Genomic DNA, 27,922 nt, shown 5'->3' with positions numbered 1-27,922 from the left:
CCCAGGTCACCTAGACAGCTTGTTTCAGAAAGATAAGGTGAAAAGCAACCAAGGAAGATAACTGAAGTCAACAGCTAACACAAACATATACACTACTCACCCCTCTCCAAAAAAAAAAAAAAAAAAAAAAAAAAAAAAACAACCAAGTTAAATTATTAGGAGCTGGATGGCCTAGGGGGCAGGAACACTTACTGTGCAAGCATGAGAATCTGACTTCAAAGTCCCAGTATTCACAAAATAAGCTGGGCTTGTAACACCAGTGCTGTGGTAGGTGAAGACAGAAGGTCTCTGAGGCTTGCGATCCACCAGCCTAGCTTCAGGTTCAATGAGAGATACCGTCTCAAAACAATATGGCAGAAGTAACAGGTCATTCAGGACACTCAATGTTCTCCCTGACCTCTGCATATGTGTAGTCATATACACACCCCACACACATCAGAAAAACAAATAAAAGTAAAAAACAGTACCAGCTATATTTTTAAACAATATATGAGTTTACTAAGCCCTACAGACCCTTAAAGCAAAGTGAACTAAATCAATATATAATACTGATAAACAATAAAGTAACACTGATTAATTAAATAACCAGGACACACAGGGTTCTCAGAGTAGAACCCAAAATGTGACAGAAGAATGAAATCTGTTACAACTACTGGGACAAGCTCAGGACCAACTGAAGAAACATTCACATACTCTGAAAGATCAAAAGGAAAGGAACTGTCCAGAAGCACTGTCCTTAAGTTAATACAGTTGTCACCCAAAATTAACCACCTTGAAATCACTGCATGTGAAGGCTGGAACTGTAGAATTAAGTAAATAAGAGGTAAACAGCTTCTCACTGCAAAGTAGAAAGATACAGATGACGAGAAAGGGATGGAAAGATGGTTCAGTGGGTAAGAGTGAAGTACTCCTACAAGGCTGTGGGTGTGATCTCCAGGACCATAAAAGAAAAGGAAATGCCTGAAATACGATCTTTGCCTCCATGAAGCTTGTCTTACTGTGAAGCAGCGACAGTGCACATGAAACAGCACAGAGCACAAGAATGCTTAAAAGGGAGAGATGGAAGAGTGAGAAATATAAAGTCTGCACTCGATCTCAGTCAGAAAAGAAGACTTCAGTTAGGAGATCAAAAACTTCAATCTGTATCATAATATGTACTTCAGGACACCAAAGTAAAGGAAAGATAAACAGGCACATTCACAAGAACAATCTAAATGGTAAATGAATGAGAAAAAGGCAACAAGAAATGTAAGAAAGTGGGCTAGAGAGATGGTTAAGCATGGTGTTTGCCACCAATCCTGATGACTTGGGTTTAATCTCTGGGACCAACACGGTGGAAATAACTGAGTCCTGTAGGTTGTCCTTTACCTCCAGCAGTGCTGTCACACATACATACACACACATACACACACACACACACATGCACGCACACACTCATGCCCAGACATACACAAAAAAATAAATATACGTTAAAAAAAAAGAAATGTTAAAAACTTCTCACCGTGACAAAAAACAAACAAAAAGCATTTCTGAAAGGTAAAAAGTTGAATGTCAACACACTAGCAATGCTCAAACACTTTAAGAACCATGTGGCAAAAATAATCATTATACACCAATTAACATACCAGCTGACTTCTGGTAAGATGTGACCAATACTCAAGGACAAAGAAAGTGACAGCTGTTCCCTAGAACCACAACAGGAAATACCAACAGGAAAAGACAGGAAGCAGGTGGTCAAGTTTTTTGTAACTTTTCACAGGACAGGGTACATATGTTGGCTACTTTTTGTATCATGCCCTTACCTACATGTCACCTTAATTTTAATGGTACAACTCTAAGCATTTATTAGTGTGATGGAGACTTAATTTAACAACAGAAATAAAGTTTGAATGAAGGAAGAAGCCCATCAAAATTCTCCGTCTCCCACACTATGCTAGAGATTAGGTAACTATTTTTAAAAGCAAAGGGTTTGAAGGCCTACATATCTACATAAAAATTTCTTTCCCCTGTTCCTTTCTCCCATGAAGCTCAATGTCTCCTGGCCTTTAATGTGCATAATAACTCTAAATGATTATATATACAAAAATATTCAGACCATATTTTCTGAGTTTAGAGGGCTGTCTCGTACAGCTTCACTTTAGGTGAGTGATCTCTGTTAACACATCAACACAGGTTCACTCCCAGGTAAGAAGATCAAATCTCACAGGAGGAACATTCTAACGATTACATCTACACCAGCATAGACTATTCGAAAGTCATGAATTTTCTGTTATGAAAGTTGTTCATATACAGACTAGAAAACCACTCAGAAAATTTAAGAAAGTAACTGAATGAGAATTAATTTTTTTTTCAATTTCTAAGATTTTATAATAGCTGGGTGTGGTGGTGCACAGGCAGAAACAGATGGATTTGAGTTCAAGGCCACCCTGGTCTATATAGTTCCAGAACAGCCAGAGCTACATAGAGAGACCTTGTCTCAGAAAACAAATCAACCAAAAGTATTCTATAACAAGTAGATTTTTAAAATCTGATGGGGACAGCAATAAATCAGTTGAAAGCAACAAGATGAAAAAGGACACAAAGGCTAGGCCACTGAGATGGCTCAGTGCATACAGTCACTGGCTGCTAAGCCTGGTTAAGAGAACCAACTCCCACAAGTTATCCTCTCACATCCACACATATAACATGGTGTGAAGAAATAAATTAATTAGAAAAAAAGACAACAGGGCAAGAATGCAAGAATGGCTTGATGTATGGGGAAGCTCAATGCAAGGAATACGGTCATTTCTCTCTGCAAGTCTTCACACTTCCGCTAGTCAAGAAAGCTCTTCTATCTTTCAAGCCACAATTCAAGCACCTGCTCCCTAGCAAGGCTTCTCTGAGCAACCGCCCACCTAGGCCCTAGTTACTCACTTGTCACATCAGCTTTTTCCTTTCTTTCTTTCTTTCTTTTTTTTAAAATCATAGTCCCCTTTAGGGATCAGCAAACTTTTTCCGATACAAATCCAATTACAACTTGCCCCAGGTTTCTGTATAGCTTGTGAACTAAGATTAATTTTTCATATTAAAATAGTTGACGGAGGGAAGAATGAATATTTCATGATATGTGAAAACTGAATGAAATTAAAACTTCAGTGTCCAAATTTAACTAGAAAATAGACATGCCAGGTTACCTTCTGTCTGTTGAGGCACACACTGAAACCACAGCTGCATGGCTACGGCAGAGGTGGTGTGCCCCAAAGCCTGAAGTATTTACTTTCTCTTTCACAAAGGCGGCAAAGCAAAGCTTACTGCCAATTGTCTTATATTACCTGAAGTGGTCCTGTCTGCTTACCGACTATTACCCAGCTCCACACAGAATACAGCTTACTGAGGCAGAGGCCTTGTATGTTTTTGTTCCTTCACTACAATCTAGAAAGACTTCTGGGTTCAGTAAATATCTGGTGAATTAACGAGTAAGTGGTCCATAATGGCACAGAGTTTAGACTTTCTCCTATTCTAGCAGGATGAACCAAACAGCTCAAAGTACTGGTGTTCACCAACAAGTGCAAGACCCTGAAACTCCAGGATGCTTATGCTCATGAAAGGCTCAACTACTACAAAGTAGCATAACGCTGAGAGCTGTTTGTGCTTCTATTTATCTTAAGATGCAAATACTTTGGGAAGTATTTCCTATATCTCATCTCCTATAGAGTACACAGCACTGACACCATGTTGAATCTTTAATAGATGCTCATAATTACACGAGATCTAGATCATGTGCTAATGAATTTTTAATATCTAGAATTTTCCTTTGGGACTCATCAGCTATTTGGTCTGTGAGCAGCTGAAAAATCTTTAGAAATTAAAAGGTTACCACCCACAAACCAGAAGCAGCTTTTTAATGTTTCTCTACTAGCCAGAGAGTGGGTGTGTGAATTAAAAAAAAAAAAAACAAAAAAACCACCAACCAACTCTGTAACTCTGTTGGTGGAGGGAGGACGTGGTATTGTTGAGTCAAAACCCCACCTATGAGCATCCCTGTTACACGACACTGTAAAATTATCACCCACTCACAATTTCAGTCTCAGTCTTGTAATCTGTAAATCAAAGTGGAGGACAGACCCCACCTCCTGGAGAAATTTGATGTCACTAACATTTCCATCAAGGTTCTTTACCTCTAGGCTTTGCTACAATTTCTACACAGAAATTCTATGTACTTCAATTTTGAAGACAAGGATTTTCAGTTTAACTCCTAAAATGTAAGACCCTGGACAGAGAAACAAATTAAATTTGTGTTATATTTTAAAGTGGCAACCTGCTTCCCAATCTCAGGAGTTTGCTATGTTTTTCTTTTTTAAATAAAAGCTAATTTAGGAATTCCAGCCTTTCACAGGGACGCTCGTGGCACATAGATTTTTTTTTTTTGACGACTATGTTAGATTTACAACAACCGTTTTAGATGGGTTGCATGGTCCTCTTTTTCTCTATTACACCTAAGTCAGGACATTGGCTACAATCGACTAAGATTTAGATAAAACGTGTCACCAATGCAAATATATTCTCCAACAGCTCAAGTGAGCTACTTCCAGAACCCCTCCCGCCCCCCCCCCGGAGCAGATCCACCAGGGGGATCTCCTCCAACACTGTCTAGGGATGGGGCCGGACAGACACTGGACCACTGAACCAACACCATCCATCCACACTTTGCCTGAGGCTGAAATCCCGGGCTTGGGAGCGAAGCGCAGTTCACCGAGGGCCCTCTGCTCTCCGCAAAAAGGGTTAATAAAGGGCACCCTAGGGCCAAGCCCGGCCCACCTAGACTCTCCTCTCAACGATTCTCCCCAAGACTGCGGGCTTCCTCCTCCAAGTTAAACCACAAGTTCAGAATCAAAACAAAAGGTGCACGACTGGTTTCTGGTGGCAAGGGCTGACTCTCGGTGGCCAACTTTAGGGGACCGCAGGGCCGAACGAGCGAGGGTTCTAAGACCTCGGCTGACTGGAAGGCCTAGGGCCTGGGGCGCGAGTCCTCAGAAGCCCCTCGCTCTGTTCAGTCCGAAGGGGGAGCCAGGGAGAGTGCGGGAAGGGTGGGGGGAGGTGTCCCAGTGACAGGCAGGAGGCCCGGCGACTCGGGGTCCAGACGGAGGCCCGGGGCTTCGGAGCCACCCGGGGCGGCAAAAGGTCCGATTGGCTCCAGGCCGCGAGGAGGCCCCGCAGTCGCGCCGGACCGCGCCAGGGAGACCGCCCGTCCCCACCCACGGCCTGGGCCAGTCACTCACCGGTGGAGACACGACGGACAGCCGGCGTCTCCGCCAGCGCCGCGGCTCGGGCTCCAGCGCCGGCTCCTGCAGCTGCGGTCGCCGCGCCTGGTCCATCCCCACCCCGACCCTCCCCCTCCCGGCCCGCCCCCCGCACCCTTCGGCCGCTGCTACCACCGCCGCCGCTGCCACGGCCCCGACGCGCGAGCGCGAACCAGCGCGAGGGAACGACGGCGAGAGCGAGAGCGCGAGCGCGCGCCCCGTCGCCACCGCCGCCCACCACCTCCGGCTCCCGCTGACGGCGCAGGCGCGAGGCGGCGCCGGGCGGGGACGCGCACGCCGTCAGGGGCGTAACCGGACCCAGAAGGTGTGGCCACGCCTCGGGCTCGCCCACCCACTCGGGCGCAGCCGAGTGGGCTGGGGCGCTGCGAGTGGCGCGGCCGGTTCCAGGTGAGTTCTTCCTTTTCCTGCCTGGAGTCCGGCAGCCCGAGCGCTTCAGCACCTCACCTCGGCTCTTCGGCCCCTCGGCTTGTCGTAGCCTTGGCTCCTCTTCTCTTCTGCCTCTCAATCCCTCCGCCCTGGGGCTCCTCAGTTTCTCGGCTCTTCGTCCCCAGAGCGCCTTGTGTCCTCAGCCCCTAATTGGTGCAGGCTGAGGCTAATTTCTGGGACCCACGTCCTGAGTCGCACACTATTCACTCCACCTTGACTCCCAGGGCCTTCCAGCTAGCTGACTGCCTTTTCGTCAGATATCACCACTGAAGAAACTGCAAGTAGTCCCCAGCCCATCCCTTTAATTCTACCGGTTACTCTCAGTGTAGTCGTCCATCACTCAGATGTGGAAGCTTCTTCCGTGTTGGAGCAGCTGGAAGTGCAAGGCGGGAATAAACGGAGTTCTTGGCCTCGTGAAGTTTGACAACTGGTGGAGACATAATGAGCGAAATTTCACGGGGGGTGATAGAGTTCAACCTTTGAATTGAAAAGCGTGCACTGGTTGCGGGTGTAACTTGGCCAGTAGGGGAGCTGAGAGACCACTGATGGCGGTGCCGCCATGGTTTAGACTGCCTGTAAAAAGAGGGGAGCAAAGGAGCGCAGGGACAGGTTTGGGACTTCTGAGGGTTTGGGTTTCCTTCAGCCGTGGTTGCAAGGCTAGTAACTTTATTTTGTCTGGTTTTAAATGATGGCGCTGGCATGTGAAAAGTGGCCTGGGGATGGGGGTGGGGGAAGGCCAGCCAGGAGGCTACTGGCAAGATGGTTAAAGCAAGGTAGGAGAGTGGTCATTGAGAAAAACGTTGTTTGGGGGTAAAATAGATAAGTGTTGGTGGAGTGAAGGCTGAAGGGGAAGGAGGTGGCAGGATTGACTCAGGTTTGAGGGTAGTGAGGGTGAGCTTGCAGATTTTAGGGGCAGTGTGAATGAAGCCATTAAGGAAAGTAACCGAAAATGAAGAATAAATATATGAAATTGTAAAACAATAAGTTAATTTTTAAAAAAATGAGCGATAAACCTAAATCTAAAAGATAAAACTGAAAAGAAAGAAGAAAATGTAGAAAGATCTTTATATCCCTGAGAAAGGTTAAAAACTTACTTTAAAGGCATGAACCATAACTAATTTTATTTGATAAATGTTATTAAAATGTATGTAGTTTATAAACACTGTTAAGAAATTAAAAAGGCATGGCGGGCAGTGGTGGTGCATACCTTTAATTTCAACACTGGGAAGGCAGAGACAGGTGGATCTCTGTGAGTTTGAGGACCGCCTGGTCTACAGATTGAGTTTCAGGACACACAGGGCTATATAGAGAGACCCTTTCTGGGAAAAAGAGAGAGAGAGAGAGAGAGAGAGAGAGAGAGAGAACAAAAAGGCAAGTTATTGATGGGAAATAAACTAAAGTAGAATATATCCAATGAAAATCTTGTGTCCAGGTTATGGGAGAACTCCTTTTCCTCTCTCTCAGTACTGAGGATTGAACCAGGGCCTTACATGTGCAAAGTATGAGCTAAACTATGTACCTCCTCTGCCCTAAATAATAAAACAAACAACCCAATAAATCAGTAGGCAAAAGGCTTTGGTAAGTATTTCACAAGATGTAAAAATGACCATTAAACACGAAAAGATAACATTAGTCATCTACGGATTTGCAGATTAAAACCACAAGATTCATACTGTCATCGGAGTAACTACAAATAAAGACTGGTGACCCACCTGTCACACTCTTACTCATCTCCTTAGCCATACTTAAAACCCAGATAAAGAAAAAGCTAAGTGTCTTAGCCTGTCTTCTATTGCTGTAAAGAGACACCGTGGCCAAGGCAACTCTTATAAAAGAAAGCATTTACTTAGGGCTGGTTTACTGTTTCAGATGTTTAGTCCATTATCATCAAGGCAGGGAACATGGTGGCATGCCAGCAGACGTGGTGCTGGAGAAGTAGCTGAGAGTTCTACATCCTGATCCACAGATAGCGGGAAGAGAGAGACACTGGCCCTAGCTTTGCCCTTGAAGCCTGAAAGCCCACCCCCAGTGACACACTTCCTCCAACAAGGCCACACCTACTCCAATAAGGAGCCACCTCCTAATCCTTCCCGAGTAGTGTCACTTCCTGATGATTAAGTATTTAAACATATGCTTCCACTTAACATAATATAGTGAAAAAGAAAACAACCATGCTTTGCCCAGAAGAGGGTGCAGAGTCCTTGGATCATGTTCTCCCTCCACCTTTGATACTTGTAAATGAAAACATTAACACTACTATACTAAGTTAACTCAGAAATATGTCTCGACTGTGTCCTGGCAACTTCATTTTCCTCTCAATAATGAGGATTAGTCATTGCAGCCTCTACAGAACTGCTTTGTCTATTGAGATGCCAGGAGATCTGATACCTTCACACCAATGCACATAAAATAAATTTAAATAAGTTACTAAAAAAAGAGAACCAAAAGCAAAGACTTATGTGTATGACTGTTTGCCTGCACACAATATGTGTACCGTGTGTATGCCTGGTGCCTGTAGAGGCCAGGAGAGGACATTGGGTTCTCTGAAACTGGAGTTAGGTGGTTCTGAGCTGCCATATTAGTTCTAGGAACTTGTGTCATCTAGAAAAGCAGCAAGCACTCTTAACTTCTGAACCATTTTTCTAGCGCCAGTGCTTGTGGGTTTTAATTTTCAACTTGACACAATCTAGAATCACCTGGGAAGAGAATCTCAATTGAAACTATCTAGATCAGGTTAGCCTATAGGCGTGCCTGTGAGAGATTTTCTTAATTGCATGAATTGAAGTGAGAAGACCCACCCTGAAAATGGGCAGCATCTTTGTATGAGCTGAACCCTGGACTTTATAAGTGGAATAGGTGAGCTAAGCACTTAAAACATGCATGTACGTATTGTAAGGAAGGCCACTTGTTTGTTTCCCGGCTGCCCAGCAGCTCAGACCTGAAATAATCACACAGAAACTATATTATTTAAATCACTGCTTGGCCCATTAGTTCTAGCTTTTTATTGGCTAACACATCTTAATTTAACCCATCTCCATTAATCTCTGCATCACCATGAGGTCATGGCCTACCAGCAAAGTTTCACCATGTTTGTCTCCAGTGGCAGCTCCATGGCTTCTCCCTGACTCTGGCCCTTCTTTCTCCCAGCATTCATTTTTGTTTTCCCCACCTACCTCTATTCTACCCTATCAGGCCAAGCCAGTTTCTTTATTTGTTAACCAATAAAAACAACATATAGACAGAGGACCTCCCACATCATGTGTGCATGCATTCTCCCTCTTCTTTTGACTGTGAATATGATCAGACTCATGCCACTATGACATCTCCTCAATGATGGGTTGTAGCCTGGAATTGTGACCTAAAATATGCCTTTATTCCCCAAGTTACTATTTTGCCCAGGAAAATTTATCACTGTAACTAGGATGCAGTAATGACTCATGTTTCCAGATCCTGTTGTGTTTGTCAGTATGTATTTCATTTGTCAGTGTGGATAGCCAGCTAAAAATGTAGTCTCACAAAATTTGAGTTGAGTAGGAACTATTTAAGATCTAAAAAGCTCAAAGAAGACTTTCTCATCCAGTGGCTATGCCACACAGGAGCACAGAAGCAGTGAAGTGCTCTTGAATAATGTACTTCGATAAGCCAGGTAAGGTGGTTCTTACCTATAATCCCTGTACTGGGAAGGCAGAAGAAGCAGGAGGATGGCTAGTCTAGTTTACATAAGATCCTGTCTCAAAACCGTGTGGGGAATGGGTGGACCAAAGGGCTCTGGGAGCGAAAGTGCAGAACCCTGTTGACCTAAGATCAGTCTGGAAAGCCCAAGTAAAGTCAGGATGCAATAGCACACACATCTATAATCTTCATGCTCTTGTGAGATGAAGTGGAGACGGGAGAATTGGTTTGATCTTGCCTCAAACAACATGAAAGGAGAGAAGCAACTCCCAAAATTGTATCTGACCTCTGCCACACATGTTCTGTGAGCCATATACATATGCAACAACAATAAAAAGAAATAAAGGATGAGGGTGGACGGTGCTTCAGAGATGCTTCAGGGATTCAGAGCACTTGGTGCTTTTGCAGAAGATTTGGGTTTAGCTCCCAATATCCATGTGGTCCCTTACAACCATCTGTAAGTCCAGTTCCAGGGATTGGCACCTGACCTCTGTAACACTGTATGCACATGTTGCACATGCACACACAGCGGCAAAAACACTCACACATCTAAAAGAAAAAAATTGCAAAAACTAAAAGCTGGAAAAATGTATTTCCATGGAGCCAAGCAAATTAGCATATGCTAATATCTCTGAATTCTAACTATTGTGCAAATTTTTCTCTCCCACCTCAGGGCCTACACACACACACACACACACACACACACACACACACACACACACCATGTGGTTAGTACAGCTTTCTATCTAACAGATGACCTGAGGCCTCACCTTAAATGTCATTTCCTCAGGGAAGTTTTTGCTGACCCCACAACACAGGTCAGCTTCTTCCACGAAATACTCTCAAAACATCCTGAACTTCCCCTTTCTGGGCTCAACACATATTTAACTTCTCCCTTAAACATCTCTGGATGGTGAACTCTAGAAATCTGGGGACCTTTCAACTGGTCTGAACCCCCAGCCCTCTGCAGATCTTTGGAGAAAATTACCAAATGAATAAATGGTGATTCTGTTCACTTTAAATAACTGGGCATTGTGTTTGGCTGAGCCTAAAATAAACAAACAAACAAACAAACAAATAAATAAATAAATAATTTATGCATTTCTGTGCCAGTGCCATTAGGGACCAGAAGGGGGCAGCAGATCCACCATAACTGGAGTTACAAGCAGCATAAGCTTACCTAGTCCTCTGGAAGGGTAGCCAGCACTCTAAGCCACTAAGCAGTCCCTCCTCCTTTTATTTGTAGCAGATTTTTCTGTTGTCTCATTTGTACCTCCGTAGACGTAAATCTATCTATTTAGCTTTCAGTCCTGAAAAATGCGTATCAGCTCCTCCTGCCCCTTAGGGACTACCATGGACTAGAGTTGGATGGCCTGCCTTCCTGTGCATATATTGCTACTCCACCTGATGTCTTGGACAAGTCACTTCAGTGCTGTTTGCTTCTACGGTGGTCCTGACCTCACAGATGAGCTTTTAAACTGAAAATGAATAACCCTGAAAGGAATTGAAGTGAGTGACACGTAAGAAATACTTAAGCCACTATTGGTGACACTAGAAGGTGGTGGTGGAACCGATCAGATTGCATCCAAACTTTCTTCTGAGATGCCACCCAGGCCAAGGCGACCGCAGCAGCTTTCATATATTCTAATATACTTTGGAGCAAACCTACATCTAAACAAACTACACTCCTGATATGCTATACAAACTGTCCTGTTTCCCCACCAACAAAGCCATGTGCCCAACTCCTCTTCCCACTTTCCAAATAGCTATGCTCTTAAAGAGAGGTGCTTGCCCCAGCAGAGCTGGTATGCCTGGCAAGGTACATGTAACATAGACTGCGTATACAATTCCCCATAACATCATGTCATTCACTATACCACGCTGGCCCAGCCCAACAGAAGGCCAAAAGTGATTTGCCCTGATTTCATCCCTTTTCTTAGAAGCAGAGAGGTCAACTTAGGCATGGTTGCTGATGCTGACCCAGCAGGTTCCAGCATGTAGTTATTTTCCAACTAACTCTGCATTGCTCTTAAAGAAAATCCTGTTCTATGGAATGCCTGAATTTTTATTTCAAGCTAAGTGTAATGATAAAAAGAAAGTATTAATATATTCTGAATCATATCTGTTGGAATGCTTGCTTTAAAAGAACAAACACAAAACCATGTCATAGTGGTGCATGCCTTTAATCCTAGCACTCAGGAGACAGAGGTGTAACATGAGGGCCGGCTTGTTGGGGTTTCTGTCCCACCCGGTACCCCAACAAGCCGACAAGCTCCAAAGAAAATCATACAGAGTCTACATTAAGTTATAGACTGATTGACCCATTAGCTCAGTCTTCTTATTAGCTCTTGTAGCTGTGTTAGCCACGTGGCTCAGTACCTTTTCCAGCGGGGCAGGTTACATCTTGCTTCTCTGTGATCTGAGTAGGAATGGGAGGAATGGGCTTTCTCCTTCCTAGTATTCTCCTGTTCTTCACAATGCATCCAGAATACCTGAGGGGGAAAAGAAGATGAAGAACTAGGGATTGTTTTGAAGAGTTCCATGAAAAACACAAGTATCTGTGCCTGGAGAAATGACTCAGTCTTTTCAGAGCTCTTGCTACTTTTAACTGAGTTCAGTTCCCAGCATGCAATGCACATGATGGCTCACAGCCATCTGTAATTGCAGTTCCAAGGGGTCTGATGTCTTTTTTTTTTTTTTTTTTTTTTGGCTGTGGAATAAAGCTCTTGTACACTGCAAAGATTTGTCACTTGTATTGGTTTAATAAAATGCTGATTGGCCAGTAGCCAGGCAGGAAGTATAGGTGGGGCAACCAGACTAAGAAAATTTTAGAAAGAGGAAAGACAGATGCAGTCATCATCCAGATGCAGATGAAGCAAGATGAGAATGCCTTATTGAAAAAAGGTACCATGGTGCATGGTTAAACAAAGATAAGAATTATGGGTTAATTTAAGTTGTAAGAGCTAGTTACTAATAAGCCTCAGCTAATAGGCCAAATAGTTTATAATGAATATAAGCCTCTGTGTGTTTCTTTGGGACTGAACAGCTATGGGACTGGGCGGGATAGAAACTTTCATCTATAGTTTCTGGCATCAATGGCCCCTGCACACAAGTGGTAAGAAAAAAGGATTTTGAGTGTTAGAGCCAGCAGTAAAGAGTCACCACCAGGCCTGGAGAGATGGCTCACCAGTTAAGTGTACTGACTGCTCTTGTTGAGAACCCAGGTTTGGTTCCCAGAACCCACATTGTAGCTCCCAACCATCTGTAATTCCAGCTCCAGAGAGTCTTACTACCTCTTCTGGCCTATACACAGACATACATACAGGAAAACAAAAAACAAAAGCACTTCTACACATAGAACTTTTAAAAATAAATCTTTTAAAAGTCAATATTCCAAATAAATTTTGGAATGAAAGGAACCAGACAAGAAAGACCATATGCTGTTTGGTCCTACAACCTGAAGTTCAAGGATAACGAGGCTAACCACTAATGGCAGAGGTAGGTCAGAACAGCAAGAGATGAGGTGGCTAGGAGCCAGGATGCAGGTGTCCTGGGTGTTGGAGCTGGAGATGTTCCAGTCTGTTGGTCTTGGTAGTGGTTATGCAGATCAGTGTGTGTACAGAAACATACTCTAGGTTTGTGTGCTTAGGCCAGGGGTATAGCTCTGTGGTTGAGTGTTTGCTTAGCATACATAAGGCCCTGGAGTCCCATTCCCAGCATCAAAAAGTGGGTGGGGATGAATGAAAAGGTGAAGAGGATGTAAGCACTCCTTTGATGTTGGTGCAAATGTCCCCCAACGCCTCCTCTGACTGCCACTGAGGACCTCTGAGCAGAGATTAGACAAGGCTTCATTTCCTTATTTCTTCCTAATGATACCAAATCACAGATTTTGTTTGACGACCTGATCTTACTACAAAAGGAAGAGAATCTGGCCATGTTCCAGAAGGCATGCAGGTAAGATGGAGGTTGAGAATACTAATGGCCTTGTCCACAGCATTCAGACCACTTCCCTCCATTAGACCTGGAGGTAGTAGGGCAATGCCTCTACACCACCTCCTTTGTACCCACTCCTACCCTAGCAGAGGCAGTATGGTGGGCCCTGCAGGTGGCACAGCTAGTGACCAGAAGCACAGGTGTGTTTATCTTGTTTTCAAGTGACAGAAGTGCACAGCAGACGAGATGACATGAAATAAGAACAATTCCTGGAATAAGATTGACATTTATGGAACATAGTGGGGGTGTCAGAAACACCTGGACCTGAGGATATTTTGTCTCATCTCTGCTTTTCTTAGCTTTCTTTTGCCCAATCTGCTTTCTCCTCCTGACTGGAAAAGTGGCTGTCTGGTTCCTGATCCTCACACCAGACTTGTCACACAGCCTGTGTTCTGCCTTCTTTTAATACAGCCAAAGGGATCAAAAGTCAAAATTGTGCCTTTGCGAGTTTATGTCCATACTTAGACCAATCTACTGCAGCCGTAAGCCTGGGTTATTGTGACCTCCCAGAACATAGTTGCCCCCCAAAGAAGAATAGGCATTAAGTAGGACAGTGATACAGATGAGAGAGGAACTAAATTCGTGCCATTTGGCCTGTCAGCCGACTGATGAAATGTAGCCTCTTGGCTTTCATTGCCTACAGACCCAAAGGTGAGGCTTAGCAGGGATCTAGCTTGGAGATCCAGCCAGGTCATCAAGGAGTTGAAGGAGACATCAGAGAAACCTTAGGTCCTATCTCTTGACAGGACACTCAGCTTGTGCCACAGGGACAGTCCTATGAGAGCAGTGGGAGCTTACCAGACTAGGATCCCTGTGCCACAACCAACTCAGAGTGGGATCTACTGCAAATCTCCTTCCCCCTCTAGCCCTTAGTATCCTCGTCTGTAAAAGGAAGCAACCAGGCTCCCTAGTTAGACAGACATCAGAATCTTGAATTAAATTTCAGTTCTACCCACAGAAGCTGCTGCTTTTGAGGATTATTGTTTTATTTTGAAAATAATTGCAAATTTACAGCTTATTTGATTTAATAATCCAGAGAACTCCTGTAGAGCCTCAAATCAGATTTCACAATTTCTAGCAGGTGGCCATGTCTAGTCACACTTTCCCTCTCTCTGCTTGCTGCAGACATCTGAGAGTGTAGCGTATATGCAATTTCTTCCCAGTTTTGTTTTCTAGGAGCAGGGCTTGCATCTTCCGTCACCGTCATAGCTATTGTTCTGGTTAGTTTTGTCAACTTGACACAAGACTGAGTCACTTGGGAAAAGAGGAGCTTAAGTGAGAAAATATCCCCGCCAGATTGGCTTGTAGACACGTCTGTGAGGGTATTTTTGTTTGTTTGTTTGCTCAGCCTTCTGCATGCAATGCCACCCCTGGACTGGTGGTCTTGGACTGTGTGAAATAGCGATCCTAACAAGCCATGGGAAGCAAGCCGGTAAGAAGTGTTCCTCCATGGTCTCTACAGTTCTTGCATCCACATTTCTGCCTTAGCTTCCCTCAGTGATGGACTGTTACCTATAAGCCAAATCAATTCTTTCCTCCCCAAGTTGTTTTTGGTCAGTGTTTTATCACAGCAAAGACAGCAAACTAGCAAGTTCAACAAATATATATTGATAACAATACTTAAAGAAAAAAATTAGCTCCCCGAGTCTTGAGAGTTAGGTTGGCCTCAAATTTACTTTATAAAATTATTTTTATTTATTTAATAATATGTGGGTGGGTGCTTGTAGAGGCCATAAGAGAGTCGGATTCTTTGGAGCTGAACTTAAGTAATTGTGAGCCTCCATGTAGGTGCTGGGAACCAATCTTGGATTCTCTGGAAGAGCAGCCAGTGCTCTTAACCACGAAACCTCCTCCCTCACCTTTCAAATTTGCTCTGTAGCTCTGGATGACCTTGAAATTCTGATCCTGTCTTCTCCTGAGCTGTTCCTGCAGGTGTGCACCGTGACCCTTGGCTTATATGCGGTACTGAGTTCAAATCCAGGACTCTGTACACACTACTAAGTAATCACTCTACGAACTGAGTCACACCCTCAAACCAGTAACTGCTGGGTAATGGATAGCTCATACCCAGTGTTGCCTTGCCTCAGCGTCCCTCTGACTTTTTCTTTTCCTCAGACTTGGGCTGCATTGAATTGCCATGTCTTTAAACACCTTTGGTCTGCAGCAGCTCCCCAGCCTTTCTTCAGCTTTTATGAAGTGGGTTTGTCTGAGGTCTCTTCATGTTTAAGTGCAAGCTTACATTGCAGTAAGGACACTGGGAATGTTGCTGTGATTCTTTTGGGACATCTCATGTGGTAGAAGTGACATATGGCTGCCTCCCACTAGTGAGGTTAATTTTGTACTGTTCAGACTCAGCACCATGTCTGCTCATTGATTATGTCATATTGTAGATATTTTGTGCTCTTTACCACCGAGTCCTACCTCCCTATTTGTGTGTGTCTTTTTTGTTTGTTTGTTTGTTTTGGTTTTGGTTTTGAGAGAATCTTGCTATATAGCTCTTATCTGGCCTGGTACTGACTATATATCCCAAACCGGTCTCAAACTTGAGATTCCCCTGACCTAACCTCTAAGAACCAGATATTTGATGTATGATCATTTTATTCTAAACATTGTTTCCCTTTTTATTCTCTTGATGGTGTTTTTAATGACTAAAACTTGAAAAAATTGAAACAATCTCATGTAGCTCAGGCTGACCTCAAACTCAATATGTAGCCAAGGATGACCTTGAATTCATGGTCCTGGCTACCTCTCTAGTCCTGGGATTGCAAGAAATTACCACTACACCTGGTTTATGCAGTCACAAAGATCAAACCCAGAGTCTCATGTCTGCAAGGCAACCTTCTATGAACTTAGCTACATTTCAGGTCCAAACTTTTTTTGAAGACAGAATCTAACTATGTAGCCTGGCATGCTTGAAACCCATTATGTCAACCATATGAGAGTGATCACAAAGTGCATGAGTGTGAACATGTGTGAACATGCTATCATAGGTGAGTGAACAGATATAGCATGTATGGAACATGCAAATATATGGCAACATGACGGGGCTTGGAAAGTGCATGTAATCCTCTGGAAGAACAGCCAGTGCTCTTAACCACTAAGCCTCCTCCCCCACCTTTCAAATTTGCTTGCACAGATAATCCTTGCCTGAATGTGCACATACAAGTCAACATATGACCATGCTTTAAAACTGCACGCATGTGAATATGTGCATACAGGTTGACCTATAACAGAACTAGAAAATGCATGTGTGTATGTGAACCAGTGAACACATTCATAGCTATGATAGAGTTAGGAAATACAGGTACATGTGAACCTGCACATATACACCTATCTATTACAAGGTAGGAAATACATGTGTTTTTAAAATTGCACATATAGGTCTGCCTGTGAGAGAGCTAGTAAATACATGTTAGGGATTAGGGTGAGAAGTTAGGGTTAGTTTACTGTTGGGGGTTAGATGTTAGGTTTAGGTTTAGGGTTAGGGTGCAAGATTAGGATTTGTACAGTAAGCTAGTGTTACAGTAAGGGTTACAATTATGGTTACCCTGAATTTTTGGGTTCTGATTACTTTAAGATGTATTGTTAGGTTTAGAGTTATATTAGGCTTAGAGGTAGAGTTAGGGATAGGGTTTGTGTTGGGGTCTGGGTCGCCATAATGGTTAGGTTTATCATTATTGTTAGGGTTAGTATTAAGGTCATGATCATGGTTTTAGTTTGGTTGGAGCTAAGCTGACAGTGCTACACTTACAGTAGGGGAAGGGGGTTGTCAGGGTTATGAATAATGTGAGGGCAGATTTGCTGTTACACATCTCTAAACTTTTAGGGTTAGGTTCATGGTTATGATTAGGGCTCAGTTTAGGCTATGTCTAACATTAATGTTAGGGTTAGATTTGGAGATCATATTGGAGAATCATTATGGTTAGAGTAAGTGTGTTGGCTGGTTTTATGTCTACACAAGATAGAGTCATCAGAGAGGAGGGAGCTTCAATTCAGAACATGATTTCGTAAGATTGGGCTGAAGGTAGGCCTGTAGGACAGTTTTTAAATTTAGTAATCTTTGGGGGAGGGCCCAGTTCATTGAGGGTGGTGCCACCCCTGGGATGGCGGTTCTAGATTCTACAAGAAAACAGGCTGAGCAAGCCAATAAGCAACACTCCTCCATGGCCGCTGCATTAGATCCTGCCTTCAGGCTCCTGTCCTGCTTGAGCTCCTGGTCTCATTGCTTTTGATAAACTGTTATATGGACCTGTGAGTGAAATAAACTTCCCTCTTCAGGTTGCTTTTGGTCATGGTGTTTCATCACAGCAATAGAAACTCTAGCAAGGCAGCAAGTTAAGTTTAAGGTATGATTAAGGTTAGCATTTGTTTTACGTTTAATGTTTCCATTTAGTATATCCTTACATTCAGAGTTAGAGTTAAGATTAACAATATGATCATGGTTAATTTTATGTATAGTGATCTGACTAAGGTTATATTTATGACTATGGTTTAGGATAATGGTTAAGGTTAAGATTAGACTTAGCAATAGGGTTAGGCTTGGAGTAGGGTTAGAATTAGGGTGATGACTAGGGATGGTGTTAGGGTTAGCATTATGTTTCTGTTTAGGGCTTATAGTTAGTCTTAGCATTATATTTAGAATTTAGGATTATGTTTAAAGGTTAACACCATATCTAACTATAACTGTAACAATAAACTCTAACCCCTAGCTCCTAACTCTTAACCTAATACTGAGCCTTTACCCCGAGCCTAACCATAATCCTAGCCCTAATTATAACTTTTTTTTGAGATAGCATATCATTATTTAACCCTGACTCTACTGGAACTTTTTATGTAGAGAAATTAGACCTCAAACTCAGAAATAATCTGTCTACCTCTGCTTCATAAGTATTAGGACTAAAGGGAGGTTTTTGAGACAGGGTTTTTTTTTTTTTTTTTTTTTTTTTGCGTAGTCCTTGCTGTCCTGGAACTTGCTCTGAGATCAGGCTGGCCTCAGAGATCTGCCTGACTCTGCCTCCCAAGTGCTGGGATTAAAGGTATATGCCACCACGGTCCGGCTCCTATAGTGAATCTTAAGCCTACCCTAAGTCTAATCCTAATTAAACCCTCATTGGTAGCATTCACCCTAATACCAACCATACCATAACCCTAACTCTAGTTCACAATTAATTATAACACTAAGTCCTAACCATAACCCTTTTATTAATTGTCTTTGAGATAATTATTATCATAACATTAGAAAAGTAATAAAACACTCACCTTAACCCTAAACTCGACAATACCACTGTGGTCGTTTAAATGGAAACAGCCCCCACAGCCTCATGTGTTTGAATGTTGGGCCATAGGGAGGGGCACTATTAGGAGGTGTGACCTTGTTGGAGTAGGTGTGGCATTGTTGGAGGAGACGTGTCACTAAGTAGTGGGCTTTAAGGTCTCAGAAACTCAAGCTTGGCCAGTGTGTCACTGTTACTTCCTACTACCTGTGGATACAGATATAGAACTCTCAGCTCCTTTGTAGCACCATCTCTGCCTGTATGCCACCATGCTTCCCACCATGACAGTAACAGACTGAAACTCTGAAACTTCTAGCCAGCCCCAAGTAAATGTTTTCCTTTATAAGAGTGGTCATGGTGTCTCTTCACAGCAATAGAAACCCTAACTAAGCAATCACCAATGGAACACTAATGCTAATCTTAACCCTAACGCCAAACCAACCCTAATTGTAAACTTAACACTACTTCCAATCCTAACCATAATATCAATTGTAAGCCCTAACTATAATGCCGACCTGTAATACTTGCTTAATCTCTAACCCTAAAATGAATATAAAAAATACTGCAGTAACCTGACCCTAACCCAAGCAGAACTCTAATACTAGCCCTAAGCCTCAGCTTCATCTTAATGCTATCCCTAACAATTGTGGAAGGATGCTTAAAAGAAATCCTAAACTAGCTCAGAATTGAGAAATAGATGGTTATTTATTTAGGGGTAAACTCACAAATCAGAATCCTCTGCTTGAAAGGAGAACAGAAACCGAATCTAGCAACAGGAAGAAGAGAGCTGACGCATGCTCTACAGTGGCTTTTATAGTATAAGAGGCCACGCCCCAGTGGGCGGGTAGCCACTGGCTGTAAGACTTCCTACAGCAAACAATCACACTGTGACCATCCCAGCAATGCTAAGGTAACCCTGGCCTTCACTCTAGCTATAGTGGCTCACTGAAGACAACGCTAGGGAGATGCTGTTAACCCTAACTTTAGTAGTTACCCCACCCCTCACCCTCTTTTCCATTTCCTACTTTAGAGTAGCTCCATTGGGATATCATTTGTACAATAAAATTACTCCCTTTATGATACACATTTTGAGAGCTGGAGAGATGCCTCAGAGATTAAGAGCACTGACTGTTCTGCCAGAGGTCCTGAGTTCAATTCCCAGCAACCACATGGTGGCTCAGAACCATCTGTAAAGAGATCTGGCACTATCTCTTGGAAAGCGTATATATAATAAATAAATAATCAAAAAAACAACACACATTTCAAGACTCTAGTGTTTTGAGAATTAAACAGCATTACCACAGTCTAACATTTTTATTACCTAAAAAAGGAACCCCATACCCCTTATGCCCAGTAGCAGTTAACTCTCAATTCCCATCTTCCCTCAAGCCCTGGCAACCACCAACCTACTTCTCTCTGGCTTGATCCATTCTGGACATTTATATAAATAGAATCATATAATTTGTGCTCATATGTGACTGGCTTCTTGCAGCTAATGTCTTCTAGGTCAACTCATGTCCTATCATATATCAACACTTTATTCCTTTTTGGTGAATAACAGGCCATAGTGTGGTTTCACGTTTTGTTCATCCATTCATCCATCCATCTGTTGATGGACATTTAGGTTGCTTCTGCTTTCTTGGGTATCGTGGATTAATGCTATGGTGGACATTCTTGCACACATTTTTATCTGAGCATGTTTTTATTTGTCTTAGTTTCATACCAAAGAGAAATCTTTAATGAAGTGCCAACAGAGGTGGCAACAAAGCAAAATCCAAAAACAGGCTGCACAGGGGAACTGATACCATCTAGAGTAATCAATCACCATATACCAGGTACTATTATCATTTCTGGCAAGAAAAATATCTTCTTTTATATGTGAAAGAAAGCTCAGTGAAGCTAAGTAACGTGTTCATGGGCACAACGAAAGGAAAGATATGGGGTTATTGCCTGGGCAAGAACAGCTCACAAAGGGGAGTCTGACTAGTGGGTAGCCAGAGGAGTTGCGGATTTCTACCTTCCCTGTTTTTCTGCCTATAGAAAGTGGCCTTGAATCTGACCTGAAGTAAAAATTTTAAGCGGATTCACACTGTGAATTGAAACCAAGTGGGTCAGCAGCTGTACCACATGTTAAGGTCACTGAGACTCTGGGTCTGTCACACACCATTTGCATTTTCAGCAAAGTCGCTAAGCAGCAGGGAAGTCGTCCTCTGTCCACCTTCTTGCCCTTCCTCCCACCTGGTAGGTAATAGGATAGCGCGGGGCCCACTGATAAGCACCCATCTTTTTTGCACCACTGAAGTTGGCCGCCTAAGCATCTTGTCCCTGAACAAACACACATCTCAACTACTCAGGAGCAGTAAACCCAGATTCCTCTTAGAGGCTGCGCTTCAAGTCACGTGCGGGCGCCACCACGTGACGCGGACCACGTGATCCCACAACGCCGGGTGGGCAGTGCGGTAGAGTCTCCGGTAGTGACTTTCCTGCTTGCTGAGTGTCAGTGTCATTGTGGTGAGGACAGCGGCCCGGGAAGGCAGGGCTGGAGCCTCTTCCGCCCCAGACTCAGTGCTGCTTCTCGTCCTTCCCGCCGCAGATGAACCGGACGAGCCCCGACTCGGAGCGGCCTCCGGCGTCCGAGCCCGTGTGGGAGAGGCCCTGGTCGGTGGAGGAGATCCGCCGCAGCAGCCAGAACTGGTCGCTGGCGGCCGACGCCGGCGTGAGCGCAGGGCCCTGGGCTCAGGGAGGGCCTGAGCTGCGGTTACCCTGCAGCCTAGGGGAGGGACACAATCCCAGACTCCCGGGAGGGACGGCCCTGCCCAGCACTCTGCCGCGCAGACGCGGGTTTCCTTCCGTGCTGAGACTTTCCAACCTTGCCCTCCACACCATCCTGCTGTCCAGACCCGTCTCTGCCCTGTTCAAGGATTGCTGTCTCTACGGAGGCGCTTCTGTATTGGAACTGGGCAAAATGGGGCAACAGATAATCTTGAGTAGGACTCCACACTTCGGAACGCGAGAGCTCAGAACTTTCAGTTTCACAGTTCCATACAAGTAGGATTTGGGGTGTTTTGTTATGCTACACTTACAGTATGGTCGCTGGAGAGTGAGAACCGAACAGGCCTATAAATCCCTCTAGAAATGTGGTAACAAGTGTTTGTGGGCTGGATGCGCTTACCTGATGAGCTTTCTTAATGCCTTTCCCTGTCACTCAACTCCATATCAAAAGTGTCATTCCTTCTACATAACACTGGAGAAAGGAAAGGGTTCTTTGTTTGTTTTGCCCCACATGTAATGTTGATACTTCTGTATGTTCCTTTTCAAAACAGCTACTACAGTTTCTACAGGAATTCTCGCAGCAGACTATCTCCAGGACCCATGAAATCAAGAAACAGGTGGATGGGTTAATTCAGGAGACCAAAGCGACACATTGTCGTCTGCACAATGTCTTCAATGACTTCCTTATGCTCTCTAATACCCAGTTCATTGAGAATGTGAGTTCTTTCAGTACATCTTATGCAACAAATAATCCCTTTTGGGGAGTAAGAGCTAATGTAATTTGAGATGATAACTAGGTTCTCTTCTTGGCGGATAGCTTGGTTCTTGGTAACTGAAGCTCCTTTCTCTAGAATCACTGTCTTATATTAGTAAAGTTTTTGGCCCTTCTAAGTCAAAAAAATCAGAAAACAAAAAAAAAAAACTAACGGTAAGGTTTGCTTCACTTGGATTTTTTATTTTTAGTTTTGAGAGTGATGAACAGTTGAGCTGAATTGTGTGCCTCTCCAAAAAGCTGCTATGCTCATTGGGTGAGATCAGCCATGTACCTGGCTGTTTGAGCATCACTTTTGGCTTCAGTTACTGATTGGGTCCTTTATATTTTGATCAGTTTTATAAGTGGAGGCAGATGTTTACTATGTATTTTGTCCATGACAGTTTTCCTACCTCGGCTGAATCTGTGACAGAGAATCAGCAGTCAGCATGGTGGCTGTGCTTTAACCAAAGCACATGTGAGTTTTGTTTTCATAGTGAGTTTCTGTGAGCAGCTAGGAATTCACAGGTAGATTATCTTAGTAAAGCTATGATAGAAAAGAAACACGTCTTCCTGGAGCCGGTTGAGCAAAGGGAAGGTTGTTATGAGAATGGGAGGAGGTTTAGTTCACATGATCAAAGAATGTCTTTCTGAATTCATTTGTGAAAAGGCATTTTCTGGGGGGAGGCCTTGTTTTTTGTTTTTGTTTTTCTTTTGTTTGTTTTTTGCTCATCTTTAGTTCTCACTGGTCTGGTACTTGCTATGTAGACCAAGTGTCCCTTGAACTCACCTTGAAATTCTCACCTCCACATCTCAAGTACTGGGATTACAGGTGTACAGTCCTACAACCAGCAGTGAGGAGAGTATTACTAAAATGGGTCGTATCCTGAAGTTGTTAGGTATAAAGTACTAAATATAATTTCCAAAATGGTTAAGATCATAAAGCCCATGATTTAGGGTTGTGAAAATATCAGAGTGCCGTGTTGGCTGTTGCTGTGGCATGTTTGCTTAATTTCGGAGCTCTAACTGAAGTGACATACCTCATGCTCCATCGTGTTTGAGACATGGGATATAGTGAGGGTTCTTTGTTTACTGCTGCGTGTGCCAGACTAGTTGCTCCTTGGGCTGACTACCCCACCAATTATTTTCTTTACTGGCAAAGGGAAACATTGATTTTTTAAAACTTCACTTGTATTCAAGTAAACCCAGTACAGACCGAATTTACCTCATCCGTCTGGGATTCTTGGGACTAGAAGTTGTTCATATTTCAGGTGTTTAAGATGTGCAGAGCTTACCGGTTCAGCACCCCTAAACTGAAACAACCCCATGTCCAAAACGTTTTTGAATTTCATGTCAGTCCTCAGAAGGTTTTGTATCTCAGAGTTTTGGATTGGCCTGCTCAAGCGGAAGACATTTCTTATGTGCACAGAACTGGCCTGGTCAGCCTGAGCATTTGCCTCTCCGGAAGCGTCAGTTAGGGGATGACTGGAGCACCACCTGGAGCACCACCGCTCTTCATCAGGCTGGGCTGGATGCTCTTCTCGCACTGTTCTCATTGTGCAGCTCTCTTGCTACATCAGATTCTCGGCTCTTCTTGCACTTAATGTTGCAGCTGTAGACCAGGGAGCAGCAGGAAGTTTTCTTCTGTACTCTATGCGCCTGTGCCAGAATGGTCAGGAGGAGGAGGCATCAGAAGCTTTGCTTTCCAATCACAAAGTTTTCTTAGAATTTTCTACAGCCTAGGTTTTGTGAAAACTTTTTGTTAATTGTTCTTCATGTCTACCTTTGTGGACTGTGGATTCTGTATTTCCATCCATCTCTTTCTCCTTATAAGTCCTTAGTCCTCTCCCCTTCCAGTCTGCGATCAGCTTTCTTCCTGAATGCGTTGGTGCCCTACCAAGTGGAACTGCTTCCAAGACCTTCTGTAATACCACATGGTATTTCTTCCTGTTTGTGGGAGCAGCTGAGAATGTTCAGAGACTAGATAGTGCTTAAGAAAACTGGAAAAAAAATCAGCCTAGCAAAAATACCTGTTGCATTTGCTGCTCTCCTGTGTGTTTTCTTCAGACTCTGACATTGCTTCTACTCTTCACACTAGGCTGCTGCTGTCATTTAAAGTCAGTTGGGTTTTGTTAGTCTCAAGGCAGACCCCCATAATTACAAACTGCATTCTAGAATTAGTGAAGCAAACTGGACTTTCTAGGGCAATAGACAGTCAGGGCTTTTGAGGGAAACAGAAGCTATGTAGAACCATTATTACTAAGGAGAGGGAGTCCTGAAAGAGAAGAGCTCATTAGGGCTGGCCTGTGTTTTAGTGTCTAATCAGAAAGAGACCCAGTTTTTAAGGCAGCCCCCCCTCTTTTATTGAGACAGAGTTCCCAGGCTGACCTCAGATTCAGCAGTCGTAGTTAATAGCTTTAGTTTGTTAAAAGATCATAAGGAAATTTTAAAAGCCAATTGTTAAGAATTTTTAGCTTTCTGGGAAACAATTTAAAAAGAAACAATTGATTTTTCTCAGGATTATTCTGTCAGTTATCAAAACCATGTTTCCATCATTTTCTCTCCCCCCCTTTTATTTTTTAAGAAACAGATGTTATTACTAAGCTGTCAAGAGAATTGACAATTTAGGGTTAAAGTTCAGAATCTTAATGGCTGTAATACCCTGCACATGATGCCCCCTCCACCATCCTGCTCTGTTTTACAGATTTTGCTTTCTATAAAGTGGCCTTGGACCTCCTGAGTGTCCTGCTTCTGTTGAGATTGCTCTGTATGCCCTTTGATTTCATCTGTCTGTCTGTCTGTCTGTCTGTCTGTCTGTCTGTCAGATTAGCCCTAAGCCTCTATACCAGGTAATACCTCTTGTCAAGAACTCACGAAACATCCCATGTCTTTTTAATACTCCACTATTATTATTATTATTATTATTATTATTATTTAAGACAGTGTCTCACCATTTAGCCTAGTTGTCTGGAACGTGATATATAGCCTGGGCTGGCCTTGAACTCATGGAGATCTGCTTGTTTCTGCCTTTTGAGTTCTGGGATTAAAAGGATAGGCTGCCATACCCGATCCGCATGTCATTTATTAGCAGTCTAACAATCTTAATTTTTTTTAAAAATTTTCATTGTATATCTGCATTGTATGTGGTACTGTGTTATTTGGCATTTTCATGTAAGTGCACATTATTTTTTAGCAATGCTATTTTTAAAGTTACTTAACAAGCCTTAGTATCTAGCTAAACATATTCATGGGTCTTAGCACAGTCTGGATACATAAGAGACCGTGGATGTTTAAATAATTGAATGGGAAAACATATAAGCAAAAAGAACCAGAGCTGTGTGTAATTGCTTTTTTTTTTTTTAAATCTGTCCTGTCCTTTTTACTTGCTCCCTATGGCATATACCCCACTTCTCCAAATGAGGAAAAGTTTCTGTGAGGATGAATACTGAAGGCCCTTAACAATTCTAGTCGTCACCTGTCCGAATGCTCATGAAGCAGAGCTGGGAGGTCAGCCTGGGAAGGAATTCTGGTGATCACCTGCTGTTTCTCAGCATTTCCACTCCCAATGACCTTGTGGGCTTCAGGTCTTCTAAACTGTTTGCTGTGTTAGATGTCACATTGTTCTCACCAGCCCCAGGATGTTGACATCTTGAGGGGTGGATTCTAGTGATAGGTGGGGGTGGGGGTGGGGTCGGGAGCCAGATATTGACAGTTTAGACTTTAGTCAGAAACCTGGCCTTTTCAGCTTAGAGATCCTGCCATGCAAATCTGAAACAACTACAGTAGCTACCCTGTCTTAAAATCTCCACTTAAAGATTCATCACTTGGTTAGGGATTTAGCTCAGTGGTAGAGTGCTTGCCTAGCAAGTGCAAGGCCCTGGATTTGATCTCAACTCTGGAAAAAAAAAAGATTCAAGTACATTTTTTGTTGTCATATTGGAGGTGTGTGGTAAGGTTTGGTGTAGGACAGTTAGCAGGAAAAGGAAGAATCAGGAAAGTCATCTGGACTGCAGAGACTGCTGGGGGAGCTGGGGACAATGTTTTAGGTCTGTTCTCATGCAGATGTCAGTCTTAAAAAAATAAAAAACAAAAAAGAGAAGCCTATAGCGAATAAACTTTTGGTGAATGTTATTTTGTACTTTTCTTTAGTTTGGATGTTATGTTCTGTGTGTGCATGCATGCATGCATGTGCACATGCAAGCATTTACAACCTACATATTTTTTAATATTAAAATCATTTTTACACATCTTTGAGACTTTGATGTACTTAACTTTTTTTTTTTTTTGAGACAGTGTTTCATGTAGCCTAGGCTGGCACCAAACTCCCTAAGTTGTCAAGGATGAGTTTCAACTTCTACTTCTCCTGCAGTCTCCCAGTGCTGGGATTAGAGGCCACCTGTCTTGTGAACCTATTCTCATTCCTGTTACATGATTATATCAATGTAACGTTCTGCTATCAGTTTTTTATTAAATGTTTCATTTGTTTAGGAAAGAACAGAGAATAACCACACATGGTTAGAATGTGCAGCACCGAGAACTAATTACCAGATTTTAATATCTTTCCATATTTGCTTCACAGGAACCAATTACCTCTTTCCCCATCTCCATTTCTTCCTCTCAACTGTTATCTTTTTGGGGAAGGATACTTGTATCTCTGCATTTTTATTTTTTTGTTCCCTGAGAGTATGTATTTATGGTTATGTGTGTGTGCACATAAGGATAGCTTTTGTTGTATAGCTTTTTTCCTCATTGACTTATGTGCAGGTTTATGTGAACATAAACTTAGTTTTCCATGTAATTTTCTTTGTTCTTTATGCTATTAAATATCATAATCTAATATACTTACTAGGGAAAGTTACTTTAACAGTTCTGATTTATCATGCGAGATCTTGTTGTCTAAGCTAGCCATGAATTCACTGTCTTCTGCTTTAGATTGCTGAAAGTGGGGCTGTAAGCATGAACCACTATGGTCAACTACTCATATAACTTCTTTATATTCAGAAATGGTCATTAGACTTTCCTCTTTGAATTGACCGTTCTGACCAAGGTTGAGAATAGCCCTAATCTATGGGTATAAACATTTAGAAGATATTTTGACAATGTGTCATTTTAGCAAAAACAGTAGTAGTTCAAGCTTGATGGCCTCTGACCTCCCATGCATGGGCTTTTGAGAACATGGCATTAATTTATTCTTGTGGAGCAAGTCTCAGATCCAATTAGAAAGCAGTTGGCTATCACCAGAACAGTCATGCCACTCAGGTTGGTACTGTTGTACACAGTGTCTACCTCTGGGGAAGACATTGCTTACTGTTTGTTTCCAAGATATTACTTGCATAGTATCTTCCAGGTCTATGAAAGTTATTCAGCAAAGAGGACATTACAGCCTGTTTCCAGCCAGATTTCTCTATGTACCACAACCAAAATGTTGTGTCCTCAGCAATGGGGTCTTCTCATCTAGTTCTCATGGGCACAGGTTGATTATTCTTGTCCAAAATGAAATGAAATGAAGTGAAATCTGGAACTTTGTGTGCCTCAGCTTTAGCTTTTGTATTTTCTAATTAGGAATATTTGTAAAGTCTTTGCAGATATTCTAAAAATCACAAATTTGAAAACTTAGATGAGCAGTGTTGAGCTTGTATTATCTTACCAATTTTTAAGTGACTTGGGGAGTTTCTTTTCAAAAGTGCAGCTCAGTGTGTTTACATGTAATCATAAACCTTTGAAACGCTATAGTC

At 42.9% G+C, this 27,922-nt stretch overlaps 2 protein-coding genes across 15 annotated transcripts in view; one reads left to right on the top strand and one right to left on the bottom strand.

Moving 5' to 3' along the window:
- Tmcc1 (transmembrane and coiled-coil domain family 1) overlaps nucleotides 1–5,347 on the bottom strand; it is a 184,449-nt gene extending 179,102 nt beyond the window's left edge. Inside the window, exon 1 of the mRNA XM_087904397.1 lies at nucleotides 5,259–5,347. The gene's annotated coding sequence lies outside the window, so the exon portion shown is untranslated. The remainder of the gene's footprint in view (nucleotides 1–5,258) is intronic.
- A 15,748-nt stretch (nucleotides 5,348–21,095) lies between these two features.
- Nucleotides 21,096–27,922, top strand: part of Washc2c (WASH complex subunit 2C) — a 55,559-nt gene continuing 48,732 nt past the window's right edge. For 10 of the 14 annotated variants that reach the window (XM_087904389.1, XM_087904388.1, XM_087904393.1 and 7 more), the window contains exons 1-2: nucleotides 21,096–21,380; nucleotides 21,988–22,152. In XM_087904389.1, the coding sequence (XP_087760515.1) occupies nucleotides 21,258–21,380; nucleotides 21,988–22,152 (288 nt within the window). In that variant the 5' untranslated portion in view covers nucleotides 21,096–21,257. The remainder of the gene's footprint in view (nucleotides 21,381–21,987; nucleotides 22,153–27,922) is intronic. The other 4 variants (XM_087904387.1, XM_087904385.1, XM_087904386.1 and 1 more) reach the window with 2 other exon arrangements.

This window comes from Myodes glareolus, chromosome 3 (genome assembly GCF_982192425.1).
Source record: "Myodes glareolus chromosome 3, mMyoGla1.1, whole genome shotgun sequence".
NCBI lineage: Eukaryota > Metazoa > Chordata > Mammalia > Rodentia > Cricetidae > Myodes > Myodes glareolus.
Note: the sequence above shows the minus strand (reverse complement) of the source record. Positions and strands in the feature narration are given on the sequence as shown.